This window comes from Geotrypetes seraphini, chromosome 16 (genome assembly GCF_902459505.1).
Source record: "Geotrypetes seraphini chromosome 16, aGeoSer1.1, whole genome shotgun sequence".
NCBI lineage: Eukaryota > Metazoa > Chordata > Amphibia > Gymnophiona > Dermophiidae > Geotrypetes > Geotrypetes seraphini.
The window spans coordinates 27,383,175-27,410,173 of NC_047099.1; the positions used below are offsets into that span (position 1 = coordinate 27,383,175).

Genomic DNA, 26,999 nt, shown 5'->3' on the forward strand with positions numbered 1-26,999 from the left:
ATAATTCACCAACTCGGAGAACAGCCCCAATGAGACACTAAATAACACCAAAGGTGGCATAGGGGGTTGTAAAAAAACACTATTTTTCTTCTCCATGGGGGAGGGGGGCTAATTGGTCCAATGACACATGGAGCAAAAAGACCAGGTTCCAAGGGTCAAAATATGCTTGTTCAAAGTGAATAGGGATAAGGGTAAGTGGGAATGGGACTTGCTATATTGTTTTTCTGTATGTTTTTACACAATCAAAGTGGTTTACATGGGGGTAATGAAGTGTTAAATGACTTGCCCAGAGTCAGAAGGAGCTGCAGTGGGAATCAAACTCACACAACCTCTAATCACTAGGCCACACCTCCATTGCCCTTACTCCAATCACCAAAATGACGAAGCACACACGTTGACAAAGTGATTCTCAGCGTAAGCTTCCTCCCATCCCACAAACACTTTGCAACAAGCCGCTTCGACAACCACCAATCTTTCCAGAAAAAAAACACAACAGAAGAATCTGAAAAACATAAAGCCACTGGGGGATAACTATATAACAGAGGTTCACCCTACCAGTTAGAGAGCCAAAGAACTCCAACAGGTTAATTGAATTTTAGTATTGCCTAACAGTTTAGCTATGTTGGCCCTATACAACTGCCAAGTATTAGACGTGAGAATTACACCTAAATATTTAAAGGAACCCTGCCCATTGCAAGAGAAAAATACCCTGCCAAGTAGTTTGGACAATCAGATCTATAACCATAGCCTCTCATTTGTGTGAAACCCAAAAAAGTCCCCGTATTCCCAGCTGCTCTGTAAAACAGTTGCCAAAGATAACTGGGGACTGGTAAGATGCACCAAAAGGTCATCTGCAAAAGCAGCTATGGTAAATTACTCCCTTCTCAATCTCACCCTACTAATCTCTGGGTAACTCTGAATTTCTCGTATCAATGGGTCCAGCATCAACACAAAAAGCAAGGCAGAGAAGACAACCTTGCCTAGTATCCTGACCTATGGTAACGGGATCAATAATGATTCCATTAACCCACACCACATCCTGAGGGCTATGATAGAGGGCCCTTACCACATATTGAAAAAGGCCTCGCATACCATAAGCCTCCAAAGTCCCAAACATAACAAACCCAAGAAACTGTATCAAAATATTTTCTAGAATTGAATCTTACATCTCTGAAGAAGTCAGGTAGCAAATCAGCTGTCTAGGATGTCTGATGTCTTGCTTTTGATTGAGAACACAAAATTAATTCTTTAAAAATTTGGAGGAAGTTTTTGACAATGAAAGTGATACAAGAGCCTAAGAGGGAGCTACATATCAAGTTCAAGGCAGCTTCTGAGGTCTTGTCCTCCCCAATAAAATGCAATTTAAACACGTATACAAAAATCCTCCTCTTGGCTATACACAATTAGGACTTACTGTAAGGGCTTTTGGTGCAGACCATGCACCCATGGTATTGTATAAGGTGAAACCATGGAAGCAGTGATTATCATAAAAATGACATAGAAATAGAGGGAAATACAAATTGCGAAAGAAAACCAATCTTTCTCTGGACCACATCCGCTCTTATCTATCCCACTTTACTCATTCAACCTCTAGGTCTGGATGCAATATTCCACGCGAGCCCTCACCAGTAACCCTAGTACATAAGACTGCATTTTAAACAGTGAACAGTCATTTTAACTCTGTTCAGAGTATTACTTCTGGATAATGCAGTAAATTTAAAGCTGCTGGGATTAGGAGCATTTCACCTACCTATTTCCTCTGCTATAATAACGCTGCTGAGTCGTATGGGCTGTGTGGACTGGGCAGACAGAAGGGCCTTCTGGGAACACAGGCTATTGTTTTCAGGCATGGGTGAAATAGACACTATGTCAGGACGTGTAGATAACCTACAAAACACAGAAATGTAGGTCTAATTCCACATACGATGGAAGACAGAGCTGCTACACTGCAGGGTTATTGGAACAGAGACAGAAACCTAAAGATAGAGAATGTCACGGGGACAAATTTTCCCTGTCCCCATAGGAGCTTATTTTCCCATGTCGGAAAATTATTTTCCTGTCCCTGCCCCATTCTTGCAAGCTCCGTCCTCATCTGCACAAGCCTCATAGGTGTTTGAGGCTTGTGTGGTTAAGGCACAGCTTACAGGAATGGGACAGAGACAGTGACAAAATGCACAGGGATGGGGAAATTAAGTTCCTGCAGGGATGGGGGAAAAATGTGTCCCCGTGTCATTCTCTATCTAAAGAATAAGATAAGAACATAAGAATTGCTGCTGCTGGGTTAGACCAATGGTCCATTGTGCCCAGCAGTCCGCTGCCATGGTGGCCCTTAGGTCAAAGACCATTGCCCTAACAGACTAGCCTTACCTGCGTACGTTCCGGTTCAGCAGGAACTTGTCTAACTTTGTCTTGAATCCCTGGAGGGTGTTTTCCCCTATAACGGCCTCTGGAAGAGCATTCCGGTTTTCCACCACTCTCTGGGTGAAGAAGAACTTCCTTACGTTTCTACAGAATCTATCCCTTTTTAACTTTAGAGAGTGCCCTCTCGTTCTCTTTACCTTGGAGAGGGTGAACAACCTGTCTACTACTAAATCTATTCCCTTCATTATCTCGAATGTTTTGATCATGTCCCCTCTCAGTCTCCTCTTTTCAAGGGAGAAGAGGCCTAGTTTCTCTAACCTCTCACTGTACAGCAACTCCTCCAGCCCCTTAAGCATTTTAGTCGCTCTTCTCTGGATCCTTTCGAGTAGTACCATGTCCTTCTTCATGTACGGCGACCAGGCGGGGGCATACCATGGCCCGGTATAGCGGCATGATCACTTTCTCCAATCTGTTTGTGATCCCCTTCTTAATCATTCCTAGCATTCTGTTCACCTTTTTCGCAGCCATCACGCATTGCGCGGATGGCTTCGAGTTGTCGTCCAGTACTCCCAAGTCTCTTTCCTGGGTGGTCTCTCCGAGTACCACACCAGACATCCTGTATTCGTGTATAAGATTTTTGTTACCGACATGCATCACCTTACACTTATCCATGTTAAACATTACATTACCTTAGTGATTTCTATTCTGCCATTACCTTGCGGTTCAAAGCGGATTACAAAAGAAGATATCTGGCAATTTCCAGAGGAGATAAAGAGTAGAGCAGGTTGCTTCGGGGAAATGGGAAGATTCTTGCGGTATTAGTTCGTTTTCAGGGATTTCTTGAAAAGTAGTCTTTATTTCTTTTCTGAACGTTTTGTAGTCTGGGGTCGTTATCAGTAGACTGGAGATTTGGTTGCCTACTTTTGCAGCTTGTGTGGCTAGGAGGCCATCATACAGTTTTTTCCGTTTAACTTCTTTGATTGGAGAGTGCGTGAATAGAGTGTGAGATTTCCTATGTCTAGTTGAGGTAGTTTGGATAAGGTGGTTGTTCAGGTAGGTTGGGCTGTCGTCGTTTATAGTTTAAAATAGTAGACAGTAGAATTTGAACAGTATTCTTGCCAGAATTGGAAGCCAGTGTGAGTTGAAGTATGCCTCTGTGATGTGGTCATGTTTCCTCAATGACTAGATGTCTCAGTTCTGTGTTTCGGATTGTTTGTGGTTGATTTCTCATTGTTGTGGGGCAGGGGAGATAGAGAATGTTGCAATAGTCTAGAAGACTTAGGATTAGGGTTTATACTAAGAGCTGGAATTGTGGTCTGTCGAAGAATTTTAGAACTTGTCTTAAGTTTCTCATAATTGCGAATTATTTTTCTGTTGTTTTATTGATTTGTTGTTGCATGGTGCAGCATCTGTCTATCGTCATTCCTAGTAGTTTTAGGGTGGGCTTGAGTGCAACGTGCAGAAATCACAAGGTGCTGGCGTGCGCCGCAAGAGGCTTGAATATAAGTGACATGTACCGGAGTTAAAGGGGGCGGAGTCCACAGCGTGCTGCCGCTACGCGGCGGCAAAGAGGTCAGAAATCAAACTGTAGAAAAGAATTAAGAGCAAATAAAACAAATAATATCTTAAACAAGCATTAAAATAAGCATTAAACCTTTTAAAACCATTAAAGCAAAGTGCAACGTACAGAAATCACAAGGTGTCTTTCTTCACATAAGGAGACCAGAATTGGATGCAATACTCTAGGTGAGGTCGCACCAAGGAGCGATACAGGGGCATTATAACATTCTTAGTTTTGTTAATCATTCCTTTTTAAATAATTCCTAGCATCCTTTTTAAATAATTCCTAGCTTTTTTGGCCGCCGCCGTTTCATCATATTGTCTACAATGACACCCAGATATTTTTATTGGGCGCTAACCCCCAAGGTGTACCTTAGCATCCGGTAACTGTGATTTGGTTTGTTCTTCCCAATGTGCATCACTTTGTACTTGTCCACATTAAATTTCATCTGCCACTTGGACATCCAGTCTTCCAATTTCCTAACATCTGCCTGCAATTTTTCACAATCCGCATGTTTTAACAACTTTGAACAGTTTAGAGTCATCTGCAAATTTAATCATCTCACTCGTCGTTCCAATTTCCAGATCATTTATAAATAAGTTAAATAGCACTGGTCCCAGTACAGAACCCTGTGGCACTCTACTGTTTACTCTCCACCATTGAGAAAAATGGCCATTTAACCCTACCTCTGTTTTCTATTTGATAACCAATTCCTAATCCACAACTGAACTTTGCCACCTATTCCATGACTCTTTAATTTTCTCAGAAGCCTCTCGTGAGGAACTTTGTCAAAAGCTTTCTGAAAATCTAGATACACTACATTAATCAGCTCATCTTTATCCACATGTTTATTCACACCTTCAAAGAAGTCAAACAAATTGGTGAGGTAAGATCTCCCTCAGCTGAACCCATACTGACTTTGTCTCATTAAATCATGCTTGTCTACGTGTTCCACAATTTTATTTTTTTATAATTGTTTCCACCTTTTTACCCAGCACTGAAGTCAGGCTTACCAGTCTGTAATTTCCCAGATCTCCCCCGGAACCCTTTTTAAAAATCAGCGTAACATTGGCCACCCTCCAATCTTCAGGTACTACAGATTATTTTAGCGATAGATTACAGATCACTAACAGCAGGTCAGCAATTTCATGTTTGAGTTCTTTTAGTTCCCTGGGATGTATACCATCTGGTCCACTTTTTAACTTGTCGATTTGGCTTAGTACATCTTCCAGATTCACTGAAATTTCTTTCAGTTCCTCCTCCACATCATTATTCTTGAAAACCATTTCCAGTTCAGATAGATCTCTTACATCTTCTTTCATAAAGACTGAAGCAAAGAATTCATTCAGGCTCTCTGCTATGGTCTTATCCCTTTTGCTCCTTGATCATCCAACAGTCCCACGGATTCCCTCACAGGTTTTTTGCTTCTGATGTAACTAAAAAAAAATTATGAGTTTTTGCCTCTTTTGCAAGTTTCTCTTCATATTCTCTCTTAGCTTTCTTTATCAATGCTTTGTATCTAACTTGCCAGTGCTTGTGTCTCTTCTTATTTTCTTCATTCGGAACCTTTTTCCATTCTTTATAGGATGCTTTTTTGGCTCTAATAGCCTCTTTCACTTCACCTTTTAACCCTGCCAGCTCTCGTTTCCTCTTCTTTCCACCTTTGCTGATATGTAGCATACATCTAGTATGGGCTTCCATGACGGTATTTTTAAATAACATTCACGCCTGGTTTACAGTCCTAACCTTTGCAACTGATCCTTTTAGCTTCTTTTTAAGCATTTTCCTCATTTTATCATAGTTGCCCTTTTGAAAATTAAATGTCTTTACAGTAGATTTCTTTTGTTACATCACTCCCGGAATCAGGTTAAATTTGATCACGTTATGATCACTGTTTCCCAGTGGACTCAACAGTTAATTCCTGTACTATGCCTTGCATTCCACCAAGGACCAAATTTAAAATAGCTCCCCCACTTGTTGGTTCCCGGACTAGTTGCTCCAAGAAGCAGTCATTTATGACGTCTAGGGATTTTACCTCCCTAGCATTCCCCGATGTAACATTTAACCAATGTTGGGGTAATTGAAATCACACTAGTTATATATAGTTCTTGCTCAAAAGTAAAAAACAGAAGATCGATGTCTAACACTGTGCACTATAATAGTCAAACCAATCTCTAGCAAACCACTGGGTGGGAGGAAAAAAGGCCTCAGTTTGGCTTCATGGGCCCAAAACAAGTCCCAGACTTCCACTGGTACAAGATACACACCTTTGTGCTGTTAGATTTCATACAGTTCAAAAGTCTCTTTAAATCCTTCGGCACAATGCAGGTTTTTACTTCCACAAACGTAGCAATGGTAGAAAAAATTAAACAGTTACATAGCTCGCTCCAATTTCCAGCCGTGCTCTGTCAGACATTATATCCACATTCCAGCAACGGAGATCTCTGTGCTGGATTTTGCAGTTTTTTTCTACTGGAGACGCTGCTGGAAGTCTTCAATGCAAGGCTTGAGGGTCAGTGGAATCATACTCTGATTCTTCCCTCTCTCCTTAAAGAATGACATGAGGATGATTTCCCACAGTTATCCGCAGGAATGGAGATGGTGACAAATTCTGTCATTGTGTCATTCTCTATAGATAGGGTTGCCAGATTTTATATACAGCCTCCACACTCTCCATGATGAGCTACCCACAAATCATGTTGTCTTCTCCAAACAAAAATTAACAAACTAAAAAAACAAGACAATAATAACTGATCATCAGCACAGTCAAAGTAGTGACCACTGCAGGCTGATCATGCTCTTCTGAACTCGATGGCAAGTAAGCAAGGGCTAGAAAGCTCAGGTAGCCGATTACCATATGATAGCTGCTCACGCAGATCTCAACTGATTACTTTCAGGACCTGACGCCAGACTAACTCTAAGGTAGGACAACTGTTTACCCTCCTTGGCAGCACCTGTTGGGTAACTTCCAGGTCCACCCTCTCTCTAGAAGTGCAGCCTCCAAGCTTACTCCCGGCAAGCCAACCACAGGGAGCGGCCTCCACCGCACTTCGCTGCAGCATACCACCAGGTACCGGTAGAATGGCTCTTGATTTTCTGTAAATCCCATAGTGGCTGACACTACTTTATCCAGTGGCTAAAGATAGGCCCACTGCCATTGAGACCATTAGAACCAATGGTCAGACCCCAATGAAATGGAATAGAATTAAATTCCCATCCAGCCTCGACAGTTCAAAATTGGGTCAAAAACAAAAAAATAGACAAAAATAAAGCAGGAAGATTAAAAACTCACTTAATTTGGTGATAAAAACTAGAAATAAAATCAAAATAAGACAAAGGGGGAGAGGCACCTTCTCCAACTACCTATCCTGGTACCATCTTGAAAAGATCGCCTCACAGGCTTGAATCAAGGGTGATTCCTGTTATCACCATTACTGTGATTGGGACACATATGAGGATTCTCTCTTAGATATGATGCTCAGGGTAGGTATATTTTCTTACTTAGCTATTAAAGCATTACATGGATGACAATTTTTTATTGTGAACTGCTCTGATGCTGATGAGCAATATAGAAAGTTCTTCATATACATATATATTTCTTGAAATTAATGGGACTATGCAGTATATAAGAGTTGGTATAGGCACATGTATACAATTCTTACCAAGTGTAACAGCCCTCAGCCTCTAACATGAACCTCACCCACACATCTCTGGAGAATGGCAGCAGCACCTTTGGCACGTTAAGTTTGCTGGAAAGGGTAGGGGACAGCAGCCAGAGGAGGAGGAGGAACACGGGCTGCCCCATGCCCATATTTGCATATGAAAATCTAGGCAGAGGCATTCACACTCTGCTCCTGTCACTGAAGCTATTTATGACATCAGATATTCACATTAAGCAAGAAAGGTTGTTCCAGCAACTAGTTGGTTGGAGAGTGCTTGCATGATGTCATGGTCATAGCTTGGAACTGAATTGATGCATTCTCTCACTAATTCACAGGGCAGATAGTACAAAAAAGCCGATGCTTAAATCAGATGCCAAATCTTGCACATTAACGGTGGAGAGGATGTCTTCCGTTATGGCATTGGAAATAAACTAGAGGAGCAAGGCTTCCTTAGGTTCTGCTTCCAGACTGGAGCAGCATCACAAGAAAAAAAAAAATCACCACAGGATTCTTTTCATAGTAACATAGTAGATGATAGCAGATAAAGACCCGAATGGTCCATCCAGTCGGCCCAACTTGATTCAATTTAAATTTAAAAATTATTTCCTTCTTAGCTATTTCTGGGCATGAATCCAAAGCTCTACCTGGTACTGTGCTTAGATTCCAACTGCAGAAATCTCCATCAAAACCGACTCCAGCCCATCTACACCCTCCTAGCCATTGAAGCCTTCCCCAGCCCATCCTCTCCCAAACGGCCATATATAGATAGACACAGACTGTGCAAGTCTGCCCAGTACTGGCCTTAGTTCAATATTTAATATTGTTTTCTGATTCTAGATCCTCTGTGTTCATCCCTTGCTTCTTTGAACAGTAGAGAAAACAATTTAACAGATTCTAGTTAAATGAGGAAAAGACCTCACTTATCAGTCCTATAGACGAGAAGATAGTTTGAATATCACTCAACTGTTAGAAAGATCTTTGGAAGAAGAGTGTATTAGATCTACGCTCTTAGTGACTTTTGTTTTTCAAGTTTTTTTTAATTAGGATTTTTGAAACCAATAAGGACTGGCTGATTAGGCTTTTTTTCCCCATAACCATGATAGATTTTATTTGGGTGGGAAAGTTTGGGTTTTCCCTCCGATATCTGTGGAGAACACGAAGCAGATTTTGTTTTCACCCTCCTGCTTTAGCTTTGGGCAATCATTTCTTTTAGCATTTACCATGTAAATACTCAATTCAGTTAGGTTTGAATAGATACCTTTTCTACTACTACTTAGCTTTTCTATAGTAATACTAGACATCAAAACAATGCTGTGCATCAAAACAAGAGACAGTCCCTGCTCAAGAGAGCTTACAATCTAGTCAAGACAGACAAATTGGACAAAGGTGCACCTATACACAGTGCTCAGGTGGGGAATTAGAGAGGGAATGAAAAGATAGATATTGGTGCGTAGCAGGTGGGTTGGAGTTTGGAATTGAATTCTGTGACTCAAAACAACCAAGTCTTTTCTTGATAAACAGACATTCTGTTCAGCTCCCTGTGCGCTAAGAGAGTATAGGGTAATGAGATTAGGTCAATATGAGGACATCAAGAATGTAAATATTGCCTAGGATCTGATCTTTTTCCTAAGTTAGCCTCTTTCCTACTGGATCTCTCCCTTTTAATTGTGGGCTTACAGGAAGTTTAGTGATATTATTCTATTTTAGCAGATGTAGCTTGCATATGCTGAGGAAAGTTAGATCACTATTCCATCAAGAGCATTATGCAGTGCTGGTACAGTCTACTATGCTTGCTCAACTAGATTACTGTAATTCTGTTTACTTGGGCATTAAACAGGGTAGTCTAGATCGGCTACAGTTGATACAGAACACAGCAACTAAGCTTATTTTTGGAAAGAGAAATTATGATCATGTCTCCCCGTTGTTGATAAAGCTTCATTAGCTTCCAGTCCGTCTTAGGATACAGTTTAAGTGTGCAAGTGTTCTTTTCAAATTCCTTTACAGAATATTTGACTCTTTAATTCCCCTGTATTGGAATACTACTAAAACTTGTAATTCAAGAAACACACAGATTTACAAATTATCATTTCCCTCTATGAGAGGACTTAAATTTTTGGGGAAGCTTAGTAATCTATTGGCTCCTTTTACAAAGCCGCGCTAGGGCCTTAATGCGCGGAATAGCACGTGCTAAATTTTCGCACGCACTAGCCGCTACCGTCTCCTGAGCAGGTGGTAGATTTTTGGCTAGCATGCGCTAAAACGCTTAGCGCATCTTTGTAAAAGGAGCCCTATGGTGTTCAAATGAGTAGAAATTTGGAATAAACTCCCTGACTCTGCAAGATTGACAGGTCAGCTACAACAGTTTTGGAAAAGATCTAAAAACTTGGCTGTTTACACAATGCCTTAGAGGTTCGTCTAACTGAAATGTCGTATTACTAGTATATTTTATCTTTCTAACTCTCTTTTAAGCTTATATTTTATTATTTATCCTAATCTAACTACTTGTAAACTGAGTCGAGCTCCTTCGGGAGATGACCCGGTATATAAACCGAAGATTAGATTAGATGTCGTTATCTGCTTGTTCTTTATTTATTCAGTTTTCTATACCATTCTCCCAGGAAAGCTCAGAATGGTTTACATGAATTTATTCAGGCACTCGAGCATTTTTCCGTCTCTCCTGGTGGGCTCACAATCTATCTAATGTACCTGGGGTAATGGGGGGATTAAGTGACTTGCCCAGGGTAACAAGGAGCAGCGGGGGTTTGAACCCACAACCTCAGGGTGCTGAGGCCTTAGCTTTAATCACTGGGCCACACTCTCTCCTAAATCTAAATCAGTACACTTTAATTTTGAATCCTGTTCTTAAACTTTTATCCGACAGTGGTTTAGAAACTACTCTCAGGTAAAGTTCAGTTTACAAAAATCACCAGCCGGTGTAAGCTCACCACAGGAATATTGTGCAGCAAAACAGTCTTAGAATGGAACTTTACAAAAAAACAGACAACAGGCTATCATGGTGACTTACTGGAAAAAAAACATGCAATTTCCTCCCCTCCCCAACGAGGATAATCCTATGAGGACAAGGACATCCAAAGCATAATGCATGTAGACGCAGGTCTTCATGATCTGCTAGCCAGGCTTCGTAATGAAGGTTGGGCCTCATTGAGCAACTCTGAGGTTATGACAACAGTCTTATTACATATTAATCCTCTTTACTAATGCGTAGCACGAGTTTTAGAGCCGGCAGTGGCAGTAACTACTCCGATGCTCATAGGAATTCTAAGAGCGTTAGAACAGTTACCGGCGGTAAAACCTGCGCTACGCTTTAGTAAAAGAGGGAGTAAATATTTAAACAAATAAAAACAAGGGACAGGTAAATTTAAACCTTAATGACAAGTCATATCTATCAAGACTTTACCTTACCTCCCCTCTTCGGAACTTGAGCTCTCTACAAGTTTTCCGCAAACATCTGAAAACCTGGCTTTTCTCAAAAAATGTAAGTCTCCCTCCAACTTAGGAATCAAGGAAACTCTTATATCTTGGCATCCCAAGTCCTCTAAATTTTCTTCACACTTCTACCTCTAACCCTCTGTTGTAGTTCCTTCCTATTTCTCCTACTGTAAACCGCGTCGAGCTCTACGAACGTGGAGATGATGCGGTATACAAACCTAAGGATTAGATTAGATTAGATTAGTGCAGATGGCCTTTTAATCTGCTTGGTAATGTCAATTTTTTTACCAAACTAACCTGAATATTATAAACAATGAGGTCCAGTTCAATACCGAATCTTCCACCTGGTAATGAGTTGTTTCTTTGTAATTGTGTAGCATTCACAAGAACATTTTTCCTTGAGTGACATATGCTTGTATGATTTAAAATGCAAATTAAAAATAAAAAAAACACCACCACCACAACCAGAAAACTGAAAGCCTATCAGTTGTGCGGAAACCATTATAAAGAATACAGGACTTTTTATTAAGGTGAACTAACCGATTTAGCTCACGCTAAATGCTACGATGCCCATAGGAATACAATGGATGCCTTAGCATTTAACAAACGCTAAATCAGATAGTGCACCTTAATAAAAGGACCTAAAAATTACTGAGCACAAAACGTGTCTTAATGCGACAGAACCAGCCGGGATTCAGTCAAGGGAAATCTTATCTCATCAACTGAAGGCCTGACCAAACATACTGTGTGAAAAGATACCTAAAATGAGGTATGTGACAAATAGCAAAAGATAGAGGGATATCAACTGCTCTTTAAAAAATGAAAAGTGTTTATCAAATTTTTTAAAAGTATGATTTGGGGGAGAACATTTGAAAAATAAGCTCAGGTATGAACTAAATATATCTTTAAAAAATGAAAAGTGTTTATCAAATTTTAAAAAAGTATGATTTGGGGGAGAACATTTGAAAAATAGCTCAGGTATGAACTAAATATATCTTAAAAAATTAAAAATGTTTTATCAAATTTTAAAAAAGTATGATTTGGGGAGAACATTTGAAAAATAGCTCAGGTATGAACTAAATATATCTTAAAAAATTAAAAATGTTTTATCAAATTTTAAAAAAGTATGATTTGGGGGGGAACATTTGAAAAATAGCTCAGGTATGAACTAAATATATCTTAAAAAATGAAAAATGTTTTATCAAATTTTAAAAAAGTATGATTTGGGGGGGAACATTTGAAAAATAGCTCAGGTATGAACTAAATATATCTTTAAAAAATGAAAAATGTTTATCACATTTTTAAAAAGTATGATTTGGGGGGAACATTTGAAAAATAGCTCAGGTATGAACTAAATATATCTTTTAAAAATGAAAAATGTTTATCAAATTTTTAAAAAGTATGATTTGGGGGGGAACATTTGAAAAATAGCTCAGGTATGAACTAAATATATCTTTAAAAAATGAAAAATGTTTATCACATTTTAAAAAAGTATGATTGGGGAGGAACATTTGAAAAATAGCTCAGGTATGAACTAAATATATCTTTTAAAAATGAAAAAATGTTTATCAAATTTTTAAAAAGTATGATTTTGGGGGGAACATTTAAAAAATAGCTCAGGTATGAACTAAATATATCTTTAAAAAATTTTTAAAAAGTATGATTGGGGGGAACATTTGAAAAATAGCTCAGGTATGAACTAAATATATCTTTAAAAAATGAAAAATGTTTTATCAAATTTTAAAAAAGTATGATTTTGGGGGGAACATTTAAAAAATAGCTCAGGTATGAACTAAATATATCTTTAAAAAATGAAAAATGTTTATCAAATTTTAAAAAAGTATGATTTTGGGGGGAACATTTAAAAAATAGCTCAGGTATGAACTAATATCTTTAAAAAATTTTTAAAAAGTATGATTGGGGGGGAACATTTAAAAAATAGCTCAGGTATGAACTAAATATATCTTTAAAAAATGAAAAATGTTTTATCAAATTTTTAAAAAGTATGATTTGGGGGGGGACATTTGAAAAATAGCTCAGGTATGAACTAAATATATCTTTAAAAAATGAAAAATGTTTATCAAATTTTAAAAAAGTATGATTTTGGGGGGAACATTTAAAAAATAGCTCAGGTATGAACTAAATATATCTTTAAAAAATTTTTTAAAAGTATGATTGGGGGGGAACATTTAAAAAATAGCTCAGGTATGAACTAAATATATCTTTAAAAAATGAAAAATGTTTTATCAAATTTTTAAAAAGTATGATTTGGGGGGGGACATTTGAAAAATAGCTCAGGTATGAACTAAATATATCTTTAAAAAATGAAAAATGTTTTATCAAATTTTTAAAAAGTATGATTTGGGGGGGGACATTTAAAAAATAGCTCAGGTATGAACTAAATATATCTTTAAAAATTTTTTTAAAAGTATGATTGGGGGGGGGAACATTTAAAAAATAGCAAACTGAAAACATCTCTCTAATCCAAATTTATCCATCCAAACTTTATGGGCTCCTTTTACAAAGGTGCGTTAGGTCCTTAGCACGCGCTAGACCTTAATGCCAGCATTGAGCTGGCGTTATTCTAGAAGCGTACTGCGCGGTTTAGCACGCGGTAATTTTGTGTGTGCACTAAAATCGCTAAGTGCACCTTAATAAAAGGAGCCCTATAATCTGTTGTTTGTTACCTTTCTGAGAAAATTAAAGAGCCGTGGGACAGAAGGCAATGTTCTGTTGTGGATTAGGAAGGGGGAAAGGGAGATATGGGCTGAAAAGATACAATAGTGCTTCTATTACTACTACTACTGAAGATTGACTATGGGCTCCTTTTACAAATTCGCGCTAGGGCCTTAATGCGCTAAAATGCCGCACGCCCGAGCCGCTACCGCCTCCTTTTGAGCAGGCGGTAGATTTCCGGCTAGCTTGCGATAAAACCGCTAGCGCGGCTTTGTAAAATTTCCTGCAGTATTTTGCTATCTTTAGTGGGCTAATGTATAGCTTGGTTGTGGTGTACTGAAAGTATTTAATGTATGTTGTCCTCTGAAGCATTGTGAATGTTTTATTTTATAAACCATTTAGTTATAGGCGGTCAAGAAATTTTAGAAATAAATACATTTTATAAGAAACTTCATTGGCTGCCTATAGAGTTTAAAACTGTTTGTCTGATTCATCATATTATACAGGTAGAAGCTTCTGGTCATCTCACTTTGTTCTTTTCATGTTTGGATTAGGGGGGACATGATAGAAACTTTCAAGATCATGAAGGGCATGGAGAAGGTAGACAGGGATAGATTCTTCAAACTACGGGGAACCACAGGCACAAGGGGGCACTCAGAGAAACTGGAAGGGGAGAAGTTTAGAACAAATCCCAGGAGGTTCTTCTTCACACAGAGGGTTGTGGACACATGGAACGCGCTCCCGGAGGAAGTGGTCGGGCAGAGTACGCTACGGGGATTCAAAGAGGGATTGGATGGATTCCTGAAGGATAGGGGGATTGAGGGATACAGATAAGGGTAGATAAGAGTATGGAAAGAGTATAGATGAAAACAAGGAGGCTATAGGGCTAAATCAAGATAACATATCAGGTCATGGACCTGATGGGCCGCCGCAGGTGCGGACTGCTGGGCGCGATGGACCTCTGGTCTGACCCAGCGGAGGCAAATTCTTATGTTCTTATATTCTTATTATTCATTTAATAGATTAATTCATTTTTATTGCAGTTCCCTTTTTTAGAGGTATACGTCTTAAACGTCAATTTAATTCTTCTTTTACATATGCTGCTATTGTCGTTTGAAATGATTTACCTATACAAATAAGGGCAGAAGTTAGTTATTGGAAATTTCGTAGAATGTTGGAAATATTTTTATATGATAGTACTTTTAGTTAAAGAATTGTAAGGACATCTTTTTATCCAAGGAATTGTATTTTCCCATAGAATTATTTTTTTTCTGTAAATCATCTTGAACTAATGGCCTCTTTTACAAAACCGTGCTAGCGGCTGCTCTGCGCTAATGGCCCTGAAGCTCATAGAGAATTAAAGGGCTTTGGTGCTGTTTCTGGGCGGCTTTGGAAAACATACCTTAAATGGTATTAGAGCAATTCAGAAATCTTGTATTAGATTAGACTTGAATGGCACCTTTTTTGTGGTTACATATTCAAAGCGGTTTACGTGTACACAGGTACTTATTTTGTATCTGGGGCAATGGAGGATTAAGTGACTTGCCTCAGGTCACAAGGAGTCGTGCTGGGATTTGATCCCACAACAGCAAAAAATGCAACTATAGGTGCCACAATCCAAAGAGTACAACCAAAGAAGACCCAGTAATTAAAAAGCACGTCAACACAAATCATATACATCAGGGGTGTCCAACCCACAGCCCGGTAAAGTGTTTCGTGCGGCCTAGCTTCAGGGCGATGCGGCATTTTGCTCATTTCCGCCCCTAGGTGTTTACCTTCCTGCCAGTCATTTCTCTGCCTACAGATGCGGGCAGTGGCTCCTTGCGTATCCTGCAGCTGAGCCAGAAGCTTTCCCTCTGACATTGCTCGAGAGGTTTTTGGCTCAGCTGCGGGATGTACATAAGAGCCGCCGCCCACGCCTTTGTGCAGAAAAATGACTGTGGAAGTGAGGAGGAGGGAGCCGGCCAGAAGGAAAACGCCCGCTGGTGGGAGGTACATACTTGAGGCACAGAACGGAGGGAGAGGGGCGTGTTGGGACTTGAGAGAGGGAGCACACGCTTCAGACAAATGATGGAAGGAGGGAGGGGGCATGAGCCATAGGATGGAGTGAGGGAAAGAGATTTCGAGGTGAGGGAGGGAATAGAAAGGGAGAATTGGTTGTCAATAGGGGGAAAGAGATGGTGCATATAAGGAGATGAAGAGAATTGTTGGGCTTAGGGAGAGAGAATTATTGGACATGGTGGTGGGAGAGCAGTGAGGTAGATGCAAGGGGAAGAGAGAGATGAGGGAGTAATGTTGGTTGGGGTGGTGGTGGAGAGGGAACAGTGGGATGGATGGAAAAGGATGCAAGAGGAGAAGAATACTAGGATCTAAGTTACATACAAATTTAACTTAAGAACGGTTTAAAAAAATGGAACCCGTTCTTAACCCGGGGACTGACTATTACTTAGGCTGGGGTAATTTATTAAGATTTGAAGAGGATGTGAGAGCTGAGTTTGGAGAGCCTTGGTGAACCTAACACCCTATAAAGTGCAAAAAAGGCATTTATAATAATAAAATCCCCTGCAGCCAATTGTGATGGGGCAGTTCTACAGGTGAAGGGTAGATTTTTTTTCAATGGGATATTCATTAAAATGCTGAGGGTCAACACGATAATGTCTCTAGCGTTACTGAATATCTCATAGGCTGCTGTTATTTACAAATTTGTAAAAAAAATATAAATAAAAATCTACTCCTCACCTGCAGAACTGAATCTGGGCCCACAGCTACAGTATGAGGGGCCCAGATCATAAACAGCAGGATCATATGGTACCCCTTCCTACCCTTTTTATTCTGTATGTCCCCTCCAAGGCTTCTTGCTGTTTTCATTTCTCTGACTGGAATTCAGTTTATGTATTTATGAATAAGGTTTTTGATTTCTTATACAACTAAAAGTGCTCACTTGACTTAAAAATTAATCTTGGTAAGACATTCTTTGTGTTGGATACCTCCCCATATTGTAAACCATTATCACTTCCAAAGTTGGCTGGAAAGGAGATTTCTATAGATTCTAGTTGACAATGTCAGAGCAAGTACACGGAAAATGACTTATGAATCACATTAACATTGAAAATGTTACAACCAATTAAACATTTTTTTTAGATTGGACAATTACCTAAAAAAAGAAAACAGACTACAATGCTATTAGCTGTCAATTATCTAGCAATCCTAAATATACAATCTCTCTATAGAAATTCAGATGTATCTGTGTGCATGTATATATGTTCCAAGAAACATGAGGTCACCCATATTAGGTGGAGGGTGCTTGAAACCCTGAACACCCAAGGAATGGAGGGAGATTTGGAGGCTAAATTAAATTACCTGGAGCAAAGGTGGATATATCGCCTGGATACTGTGGTTCCCCATGGGTTAAACCTTGAATTAGAATGGTCATCCCTCCTGTGATTCTCATTGGGAGCTTTATGATATCCCCCCCACAAATGTTACTGGGAGAGGTAAACATTGATTAATACTTGGAAAAAGTATCCCTTAGGTCTAGGGGTGATGCAAGGGATCGGGCGATTAGCCCCTCCCCTTTACATCTCACTTCCGGGTTTAGGGGGATATAAGGGAGATCTGTACCACGCCGCGGCCATGTTAAAAGACTCAGTTTAGGTGGTCATATCGTGGATAAAGAATTGGTACTAAAAAGGTAGGCATGTATGGCTATTCATTATAGTGTGCATGGTGTTGATGTATATACTTGGCGTTTCTCTGATTAAAGTGAGGATTTCTTATTGCAGGGATAGTAGCCCTGAAGAAACCCCCTCTACGGGTGAAACATGTTGGCTCTGTAATCCCTTGCTAACCAACAACCACCAGTGAAGCTAAGTATTTAATCTACAAAACAATATTCTTTAAAACTATTTATTGTTTTAGAATAAAAAAAGTCAAAAATAGATAAAAATTAGAGATGGACACACACTATATATTGACCCGATGAGGATCAGGTGCGTAAAGCCAGAGGATATGATAATGTGATCTTCTGGTGGCGTCTCTGAGGGTCTGAAAACAAACGTTACACTTTCCTTTGGATACAAGGGAGAAAGGGTGAACTAACAGTTTCACCTTAGATGATTCTGTATATATGTTCCAGCATAACTCTGAAACACATGGAGAGATTTCAACCAGACTTGGTATACAAATCACTTACTATCTGGGAAAAAATACTGTGGGGGTGGGAAGGGTGTGACATGTGTTTTATATAGAATGGAGCTGCTTTGACCAGTTGTATGAAGCTTGGGGAATGATGTCACACAGTCAGTTAACAGTATATAAGGCAATGCAGCTGTGGTGACGTAATCTTGAATACAAGTCTATCGATACCAGAAGATTGGGATAAATAAATATCTGGGAAATGCCGGGTGATGAGCTAGTATTAAAAAAAAAAAAAAAAGACTGCAGATCATCCAAAATGCTGCAGCAAAATTGATATTTGGTATTTGGCAGTGCCAGTTGTGAACTTGACAAACTTTATTGATGAAATTACACTGGCTTCCTTGTAAGGTCAGGGTTGAATTCTAGTTGTTGTTCTCTAAATTTTTTGGGATTTTTTTAAAATTATATGGGCGCTGGTTATCTTCAAAACTTAATTTATAATCAACCAAGAAGACCCCCTTAGGTCAATTGATATTAGATTGACACTTCCTATGACATCTACATGTCAATTAAATACAACTTAACAGAACTATATTAGGAAATGGCTTTAACTTTGGAATACTTTGCTTAAAATATCATATCAATCTATGTGAGTTTCTGACGTGCTGTAAAGTTATTCCAAACGTTCTTTAGACTCTAATATTATTAATTCTGGAAGTATTTAAGTTTGTTACTTTTTAAAATTTGATGTTTGTGTTGTTTTTCTGTGTGTATATATATTTTATTTTGTTGTGATGTACCCAAAACTATTTTTTGGACAAGCAGAAAATAAGTGCCAAAATTTATTAAACTTCACTCTCTAAAATGACCATCACCTATATATCCCATGTAAGAATCAGTCAGAAATAGTGAATTTTACAGTATTGCTCCTCATTTCATGTCCTGACCTGAGGAAAGGGGTTTTGGTCTCTGAAAGTTAGTAAAAAATGTATTAAAATTAGTTTAAGAAAAAGATTACCGGTACCTTATTTCCATTTTCTATTTATAAACTTTTATCAATACATGTACAATACTACTTTATACTAAAGCAAAAAAAAAAAAAAATCTTTTTTCTATCTTTTACCATTTCTGGTTTCTTCATCTCCTCTTCACTTTTTTTTTCCATTCAGCATCTGTCCTCTCTCCCTTCCATGCAATTGCCTTTATTATGCCCCTTCCATTCACTGTCTGCCCTCTCTCTTTTCCATCCACTCTCCACCCCCTCTCTCCATCTGCTGTCTGCTCTCCCTCTCCCTTCATTTCCTCTTTCTATGCCTCTTCTATAAACTGTCTATCCTGTGCCCTTTCTCTCCTTTATACATGATTGATTTCAGTTTATGCCCCCTCCCTCCATCCTCTGGTATCTCTCTTCTCATTTTCTTTCTTCCTTCCCACCCAACTGTCTGGAATCTCTGCCTCCTTCCCTTCTCTCCTCTGTGCCCTGGCATCCCACGCTGCTCTTGTGACTCTGGGCAAGTCACTCAATCCTCTATTGTCCCAGGTACATTAGATACTGTGTTTCCCCAAAAATAAGACAGTGTCTTATATTAATTTTAGGCCCAAAAAATGCACTAGGTCTTATTTTGGGGGTATGTACATAATCATCTCTCCCTTCCTCTCCTTCACCCCAATTCTTACTCTTTCCTTTTTTCTTCCCTACATGTGCAGCATCTTTCCTCCCCTCCCTCCCTCCCATCCTTCGTGTAGCAGGACCCTTACCCAGCTTCTATCCTTTCTCCCTCCCATCCCTCGTGCAGCAGGACCTCCATCCTTCCCTCCCTCCCATCCGAACCCCGCAGATCGCAAACGAGCTCTAGTACATACCTCCCTAAGCAGCATCGGGCCGGCAGCACTCTAAATAGGCTGCTTCGGCCTTGCAGCATATGAATTCACTCTGCCGCATTACTGATAAGGCCAAAGCAGTCTGTTTAGAATCTGCCGGCCCAACACTGCTTAAGGAGGTACTATATGTAGGGCTCGCTCGCAATCAGCGGGGTTCGGATGGGAGGGAGGGAAGGATGGGGGGGTTGGCTGTGCGGTGGGGACAGGTGCTCGTGGGGTGGTGCTCGCTCAAGGATTCTGCTGCACAAGGGATGGGAGGGAAGGGGTACTGCTGGCGAATTCAGGGACTAGGGTTTATTTTTGGGGTAGGGCTTATATTAAGACCTAACCCGAAAATCCTGCTAGGGCTTATTTTTGGGGTAGGTCCTATTTTCGGGGAAACAGTAGATTGTGAGCCCACCAGGATAGGGAAAATGCTTGAATACCTGCTTTGATAACTTTGATAGACAGTAGATAAATACCTAAATAAATCTCTCTTCTCTTTCCCTTCCATCTCTCCCATCTCCTCTTCTTCCTTTCCCTCCCTCCCTCCTTTCCCCCTGTTATATTCAAACGAACACGTGAACTAATTTGGTTTCCACAGCCGTACTATCACCTCATGGTGTCAGCTGATATGTATGGTACAGTAATTATGTAATAATGAGACACCAATAATGAATACTATGTGCTGGATAATGGTGTTTTGATTAAGGAAATTGTCTTTTGGAATCTGTATGGCATTCCAAAGAGTGGTAACAATGTGCAGGGTTTGAAGGTTATTCTCTTATGGGACCAGCTTAGCTCTGCTTTTATCACTGGTGCAAACGTATGGGTGAAGTCTACACACAATTTGCACTAGTGTAAGCAGACTGATTATATTCACTGAATGCATGTGTTAGGTGCGTTGGCGACAGTTAACCTATCTTCAAATTAACTCCTGCCTAATAAACATGAGAGAAAATATTTTCAGAAACAAGCTTTTTATATAAAAAAAATGCATATTCTACCAACAATACAATATGCTAATATAGAAATATGTAACAAATTATACGGAATGTTCAGTAATTTCAGCCAAACTGAACTTTGCATATACCTCTTCCTCTAAAAACAGAGAGAGAAGCTAAAAAAAAATGTGTTCCTTTATCGATATATACACATAAGAAACATATGAAAAAAGTAATGTACTCTTTGGTATAAAAATTAGAATCTGCCTCTCTTTCAGAGAGGTAGACATTATGAGACCATAGTTAAACTGTATGTTTAGGAATACAGTATATATAGATACCTTTTACTATATTTCTATGTAAGCTCTTAGAAAGATTTTGACACCAACGGGCTGTGATTCTCTCTCATTCCTGGCTTCTTTCCAGCTATGTATTATTTGCCACCATTTTTATTTATTTATTTTTTTAAATTGACAAACCCAAAGAAGAAACGGATGAGGCGATTCCTTTTATTCTCTGCACCTGAGGCTAGGGTGGAAGAGAGAAGGAAAAAAAAAAGGGCCAGCAGTAGCTAACACCTTCCCTTCAGCTACTGAGGCAGGGCTTCAAATCCTGCTCTTCTCCCTCCCCACAGCCCAGAGACCCAGAGGCAGGGCTCAGCTTCCTTTAAGGAGAACAACTGTGGTCCAGTCTTGCCCTACTGATTCTAAATACCTGTATTTGTGTGGCATTAAGCTTTCTCTCCCCAAAGTCCTTGAAATGAAGACAATGTCATGATACTTGGCTCAAAGGTAGAAATGATAATTCTAAGCTGTAGGTGTAGCAACAAACTGAAGGAGGTTTGATTTTGAACTGTTTCTTGCTCGTGAGAGATGAATCACAGTGAGCAGCATGACAGTCATTGTAGATACTGATGTGTGATCAGATCAGGATTGTTCTAGCAGCCACTACAGAGAGAAAAGGGAGCATGTCAAACTAATTTCTGCCCCCTCCTCCTCTTGTTTCAGAGAAATAAGAGCTATCCATTTAAAAGGACTTGCTTTCCTCATCCAGCCTGCAAAACAAAAGCTGGGTGCCTGTGTTTACACTATTACCAGGTGAGTCTGCATGTACTGTGCAACATTTAAGGTTCCCCCATTTGTACCAACTCTCCCTGGGAAACCAGAAACAATCTTGTAATTTGCCTGTTCTGCATTATTACTAAGAAACTCCCATTATCTTGATTTGGGTAGCTAAGCGCGGAGTGAGTGTACTATGATCTGTTGCACAGCACCTGACTTCACTGTTCACATCCCTGAGCTCATCCCATCTTTGGTGTCTGTGATGGTTCATGGTGCACAGTCACTTATGGGACAGAGAAGTTGATAAGAACGGAGCTCACAGGGCAAGAGGATCTGAGGTAACTCTTGCTTCCTCTCCTGCTTTGCTTATTTACTGAGCCTTTCAGTTCCTATCATAGAAACATATAAGGCTTGAGATGCAGCAAGGACTCATAGGAATTCCTTTTACACCTTCACTGTCTTGTCTCCACAGGGACTACTGCTGGCGTCATTCTTCTTCTTCCTCAAGGTGTCTATCCAGCTAGAATTGGATCGGGTGGTGAAGCTGGACAGTGCTAGTGAGCTGAGACGCATGTTCATTCCAGACATGATGAGTTCACCAAATCCTTCCTGGTGGGAGAAAGCATACCCAGAACGTCGGGACCCTGTACGACCAACCCTCCGCATAGCACGCTGGCGTGGCTTCTGTTTCTTTCGGACCAGTTGGGTGTATCGGACCTAAGGAACGAGAAGACAGTGAGTAGTAGCTGCAAACTAAAACTCAAGAGATACTCTTCCGAATTTAGATTTTACAAGCATTTTAACACAAGTAGTAGCCTTAGAAATACACATAAGTGCCCACTCGTACAGCCTAAAGTAAGCTATGTATATCTGTTTTCATGTAACTGTCCTACAAGAAGGCAGAGAAGCCATGACATTCTTGTTGCTCCAAGTTGATATAGTTTGAAAGAGAGGAAAGGACCTGCGCAGAGTCACACAGTGGTAGAAATCCAGAACCTCTCTGCCACTGAAGACCCCTGAACCATGAAAAGAATCAGTACAACTTTAGTGATTTGGGTTAAATCAGGATAAATGTGATGGGAAGTTCCTTTATTTTCATCTCACAGCTAAGATTTGAATATACAGCTTTAAGACTCATCTACTCATTGAGAAAACATGACCATATCACAGAAGCCTACATCAACTCACATTGGCTACCAATCCAAGAAAGAATACTATTTAAATTCTACTGCATGTTATTTAAAACTCTTAACGGAGACAGCCCGTCCTACCTGAACAACCGCCTCATCCCAGCATCCACAACCAGACACAGAAAAACACACTCCCCATTCATTCCCCCCCCCCCATCAAAGAAGTAAAACGATCAAAACTACACGACGGCCTCCTAGCCACTCAAGCAGCAAGACTGGACAACTGGATCTCCAACCTTCTGATGTCCACCCCAGACTACAAGACATTCAGAAAAGAACTAAAAACTATACTTTTCAAGAAATCCCTAACTTCACGTACTCTCAACAACTCTAAAATAGACAAAGGATCTACCCTTTACTATCATAGCAAGGACAATTGTAGTTTATAAATCTTCTGTTAAGCCTCCCTGTTCTTAACTACCAAAGAAATATCAAAAGATCTACTCTCTACCACTCTAGCAAATCTATTGTTCTCCCATTGTAACCCTGTTTATAAATCTTTTGTAAGCCGCCTTGAACCGCAAGGTAATGGCGGAATAGAAATCCCTAATGTAATGTAATATATTTATAAGCATTACAGCTTAGACCAAAAGTCTTAATTATACTGCCCGATGAGGCTAGAGGTGGGATCGCCTTCTGATACTGTATTGCAGTACTCTGTGCAGAGAAAAAACCCTTGTAAGAGCCGAGTATGCTAAAGATATGGACTATCCCCTTGAGCAGAGTCAGAGCCAGCTTCAGTTTCAAGGGCAGGAAGAAGGGAAAGTCCAAAAACAAGCAAACCTTCCAAATTTCCAATTAATCAGGTTTCCCTCTGTTCACACTGTGCAACTGCTTCGGGATTGAAGGCAGACCAGTTCAAACTTAACCCTGGAGAAGACTCCACAATGCCACTCACATGTATTCGGCACAGTGTCAATTATGTTTAATTCATCAGTGAAAGTGCTTCTCTCTGAGGGACTAGTTTATTCCACAAATAATGTGGAACTCTCTGCTTTTAATCTGATCCAAATGTACAGGTATTAATTATGTAAATGTTTTGGTCTGAAAACCCCCTGCAGGGGAATGGATAATTTCTAGCTATAAGTAGAGACCTAGGGCCAAAACTTATCCAAACAGTGGTAATATTCAGCTGCTATTTTAATAAATTAATCTGTTCAGATAGACCTCACCACTAAATATCAAAGATAGGTAGAATAATGATCTGCCTATCTTTATTCAATAAGGGCTCCTTTTACTAAGGTGCGCTAGCGTTTTTAGTGCACGCAGGAAATTACTGCGCACTACGCTTCTAGAACTAACGCCAGCTCAATGCTGGCGTTGAGGTCTAAAGCGCGTTAAAGCCCTAGCGCACCTTAGTAAAATGAGCCCTAAGTGTCTCTGAATACTGGTGTTCTTGAAGAAAGAGAATTTTTTTTGTACATATAATAAATCCCAATCTTTTCTAGTAGCTAGATATGAGATCCATCACTCGGCCACATGCCCATTTTGTCACTTACCGTGTCGGAGAGTTCAGGTTTCAAGTCCAGCTTCAAGAAACGAATTGCCACCACTGGCATTATACACACTACGGTCGTCAGAGCAATGGTGAGCCAGACAGTGGGCTGTGCTAGTGTGTTCTGAGCATTACCTGGAAACAAAAATAACTTTCTTGTTAGTGCATGACAAATGCAACAGAAAGGTGTCCAGAAGAACGACACAAACTACAAGGTAAGTACTGTCCACAACTAGCAGAATAGTATTGGATATTTGATTAATCGCTTATATCAATTTCTAAGCGATGTACAGAAAATAAAAATATTAAATTACATAATCAAAGGGAGACAAAATTATATAAATATGACTTACAAGACAGGAAAATAGGGAAGAAGGATAAGAAATACAAGTTATGAATAGTAAAGAAGACATATAGGGAGAAGAACATTAGGAAGGGAAAGACAAAAAAACACAAGGGAAACGGAGCCTGGGCTGATATAAAGTTCCTGATTCTAATCTGTTGTCAAATTAATAAACTGGAATTAGTTTTATTCATTGTCAAATGCATCTTTAAAAGGAAATATTCAATCATTTAAATCGGGATGCTTCAAGGAGTCATCGGCAGGGTTACTTGCATACTGCACCCAAAACACAAGTTTAAATCCCACATTAGAATTTATGACAGGTAGCCAGACTCTGGCCAGCTGAGTTATCCATCCATTGGCAAAATCACCCTGCTAACAGTCTGCCAAGAAACCATCATGCAAGTGGCAGCTCCAATAAGTTGTTTGCAATTTGGCTAGGGCTGAGCCTAGCATGAAATTCTGTCATCTGTAAAGACAAATGCGGTTGAACACCTGAGATCACTCAAAAGTGCCCGACAGATGAAAGGAGCTGCCCAGCAGCTGCTCAAATAATTCCCTGGACTTACAGTTTAGAAGAAGCTGAATGAAGGAGAAAAAATATTCCGTTGCCTTCAGGGTCCACCAGGTGTAACAGGATTCCTCAGTTTTAAGAATGAAGGAATACACAGCATGAAGGAAGGGGAGAATTCTCAAATTTCTCCGAGTTATCCACTATCTTAGTACCATTTTTAAAAAAAATCGAAGATGTGATTGTATAGCTTTCCTTTTCTCAACTGGTTACCAGTTCTCCAACTGGCCCAGGACCTGCTTCCAGAACTTACCCATAGCTGCACAGTTAGACCATCCTCCATCTGCTGGAGACAGAGAAATACTGAACATTTTGTTGCTGAATGGTGCCCTTCAGAGGGTGAATCACACAGAACTATTTTGTTTCTTTGTCTACATCTTCTTGTCAACAGACGTAATCCACAGGTTCTGGACTAGTCAGGTAAGTACGCTAAGGAACTGTTTTTTAATGGTTCTAGGTAGACCCTTATTTAGTACCCTTTTCACTTCTGTTTGAAAGAAAACCCACAGTATCAGCATATAATTTCAATAAATCATTACCTCATTGAATAAATTTTAAATCAATTTAATTAAATATAAAGTGAAAAGTGCTCAGTACCCTTTGTCTCCTGCAAGTATGGTGCCGCTAGGAGAGAAATTTTGGGACCATCATGCCACTTTTCAGTCCCAATTCAATTATTGTGGTTTCAATATATATCACTACTCCCTTAAATAATAAAAATGTAATGTAGTGGCATTTATCTTTCTGTTTGAGGTAGCTGATTAGTTTGCAGCAATAGAGCTTTTTAGCTGCCCAGCAGGATATTGCTTTTTTCATTCTTTTTTGCTTCACTGTGGTTCGTGCTCAAAAAGTGAGCAGTCAATTTATTCACTTTTTGAGCACGTACCACAGTGAAGCAAAAAAGAAAAATGAAAAAAGCAATATCCTGCTGGGCCGCTAAAGTGCTCTATTGCTGCAAACTGATCAGCTACCTCAAACAGAAAGATAAGTGCCACTACATTACATTTTTATTATTTAAGGGAGTAGCGATATATATTGAAACCGCAGTAATTGAGATGGGACTGAAAAGTGGCATGATGGTCCCAAAATTTCTCTCCTAGCGGCACCATACTTGCAAGAGACAAAGGGCACTGAGCATTTTCACTATATATTTAATTAAATTGATTTAAAATTTATTCAATGAGGTAATGATTTATTGAAATTATATGCTGATACTGTGATTGACATATAGTGATAAGCATGTAAGATATATTTTTTAATATACTCCTATTGGTATTTTGTGTGAAAGAAAACCCAAACGGGAGGAAAACAATTGTAAGTATACTCCAACTCAGACCACAGCTATTGCTTGGTGCAGCTCACTGAGGAACACAAAAGCATCTAGTCTAAACAGTTTGCTTTCTCTTTGCAGTTCCTTAGATCCCAGCCGATTCTGTATTTTCCCTTCATTGCTTTAAGGGTGAGTACTGATGTTTTTGCTACTTGGGAGCCTGTCTGTTTTTCTAGGTTCAATCTTGGCACCACTCCTTGTGACCCTGGGCAAGTAACATAACCCTCCATTGCCCAAGGTACCATTGTGAGCCTGCCGAGACAGATAGGGAAACACCTAAGAGTACCTGATTACCATTCAATGTAAACCACTTAGGATCCCCTTGGAATATATGAACAGAATAGAAATAATAAAACTA

At 39.6% G+C, this 26,999-nt stretch overlaps 2 protein-coding genes across 3 annotated transcripts in view; both read right to left on the reverse strand.

The window, feature by feature from the left end:
• LOC117349776 (nuclear pore membrane glycoprotein 210-like) overlaps nt 1-7,727 on the reverse strand; it is a 90,898-nt gene extending 83,171 nt beyond the window's left edge. Inside the window, 2 exon segments of the mRNA XM_033923370.1 lie at nt 1,751-1,887; nt 7,585-7,727. Coding sequence (XP_033779261.1) covers nt 1,751-1,887; nt 7,585-7,727 — 280 coding nt within the window.
• A 12,947-nt stretch (nt 7,728-20,674) lies between these two features.
• Nucleotides 20,675-26,999, reverse strand: part of ATP8B2 (ATPase phospholipid transporting 8B2) — a 107,927-nt gene continuing 101,602 nt past the window's right edge. For both annotated transcript variants that reach the window (XM_033923723.1, XM_033923724.1), the window contains exons 27-28: nt 24,402-24,532; nt 20,675-22,429 (exon numbers count right to left, since the gene is read on the reverse strand). In XM_033923723.1, coding sequence (XP_033779614.1) covers nt 22,157-22,429; nt 24,402-24,532 — 404 coding nt within the window. In that variant the 3' untranslated portion in view covers nt 20,675-22,156. The remainder of the gene's footprint in view (nt 22,430-24,401; nt 24,533-26,999) is intronic.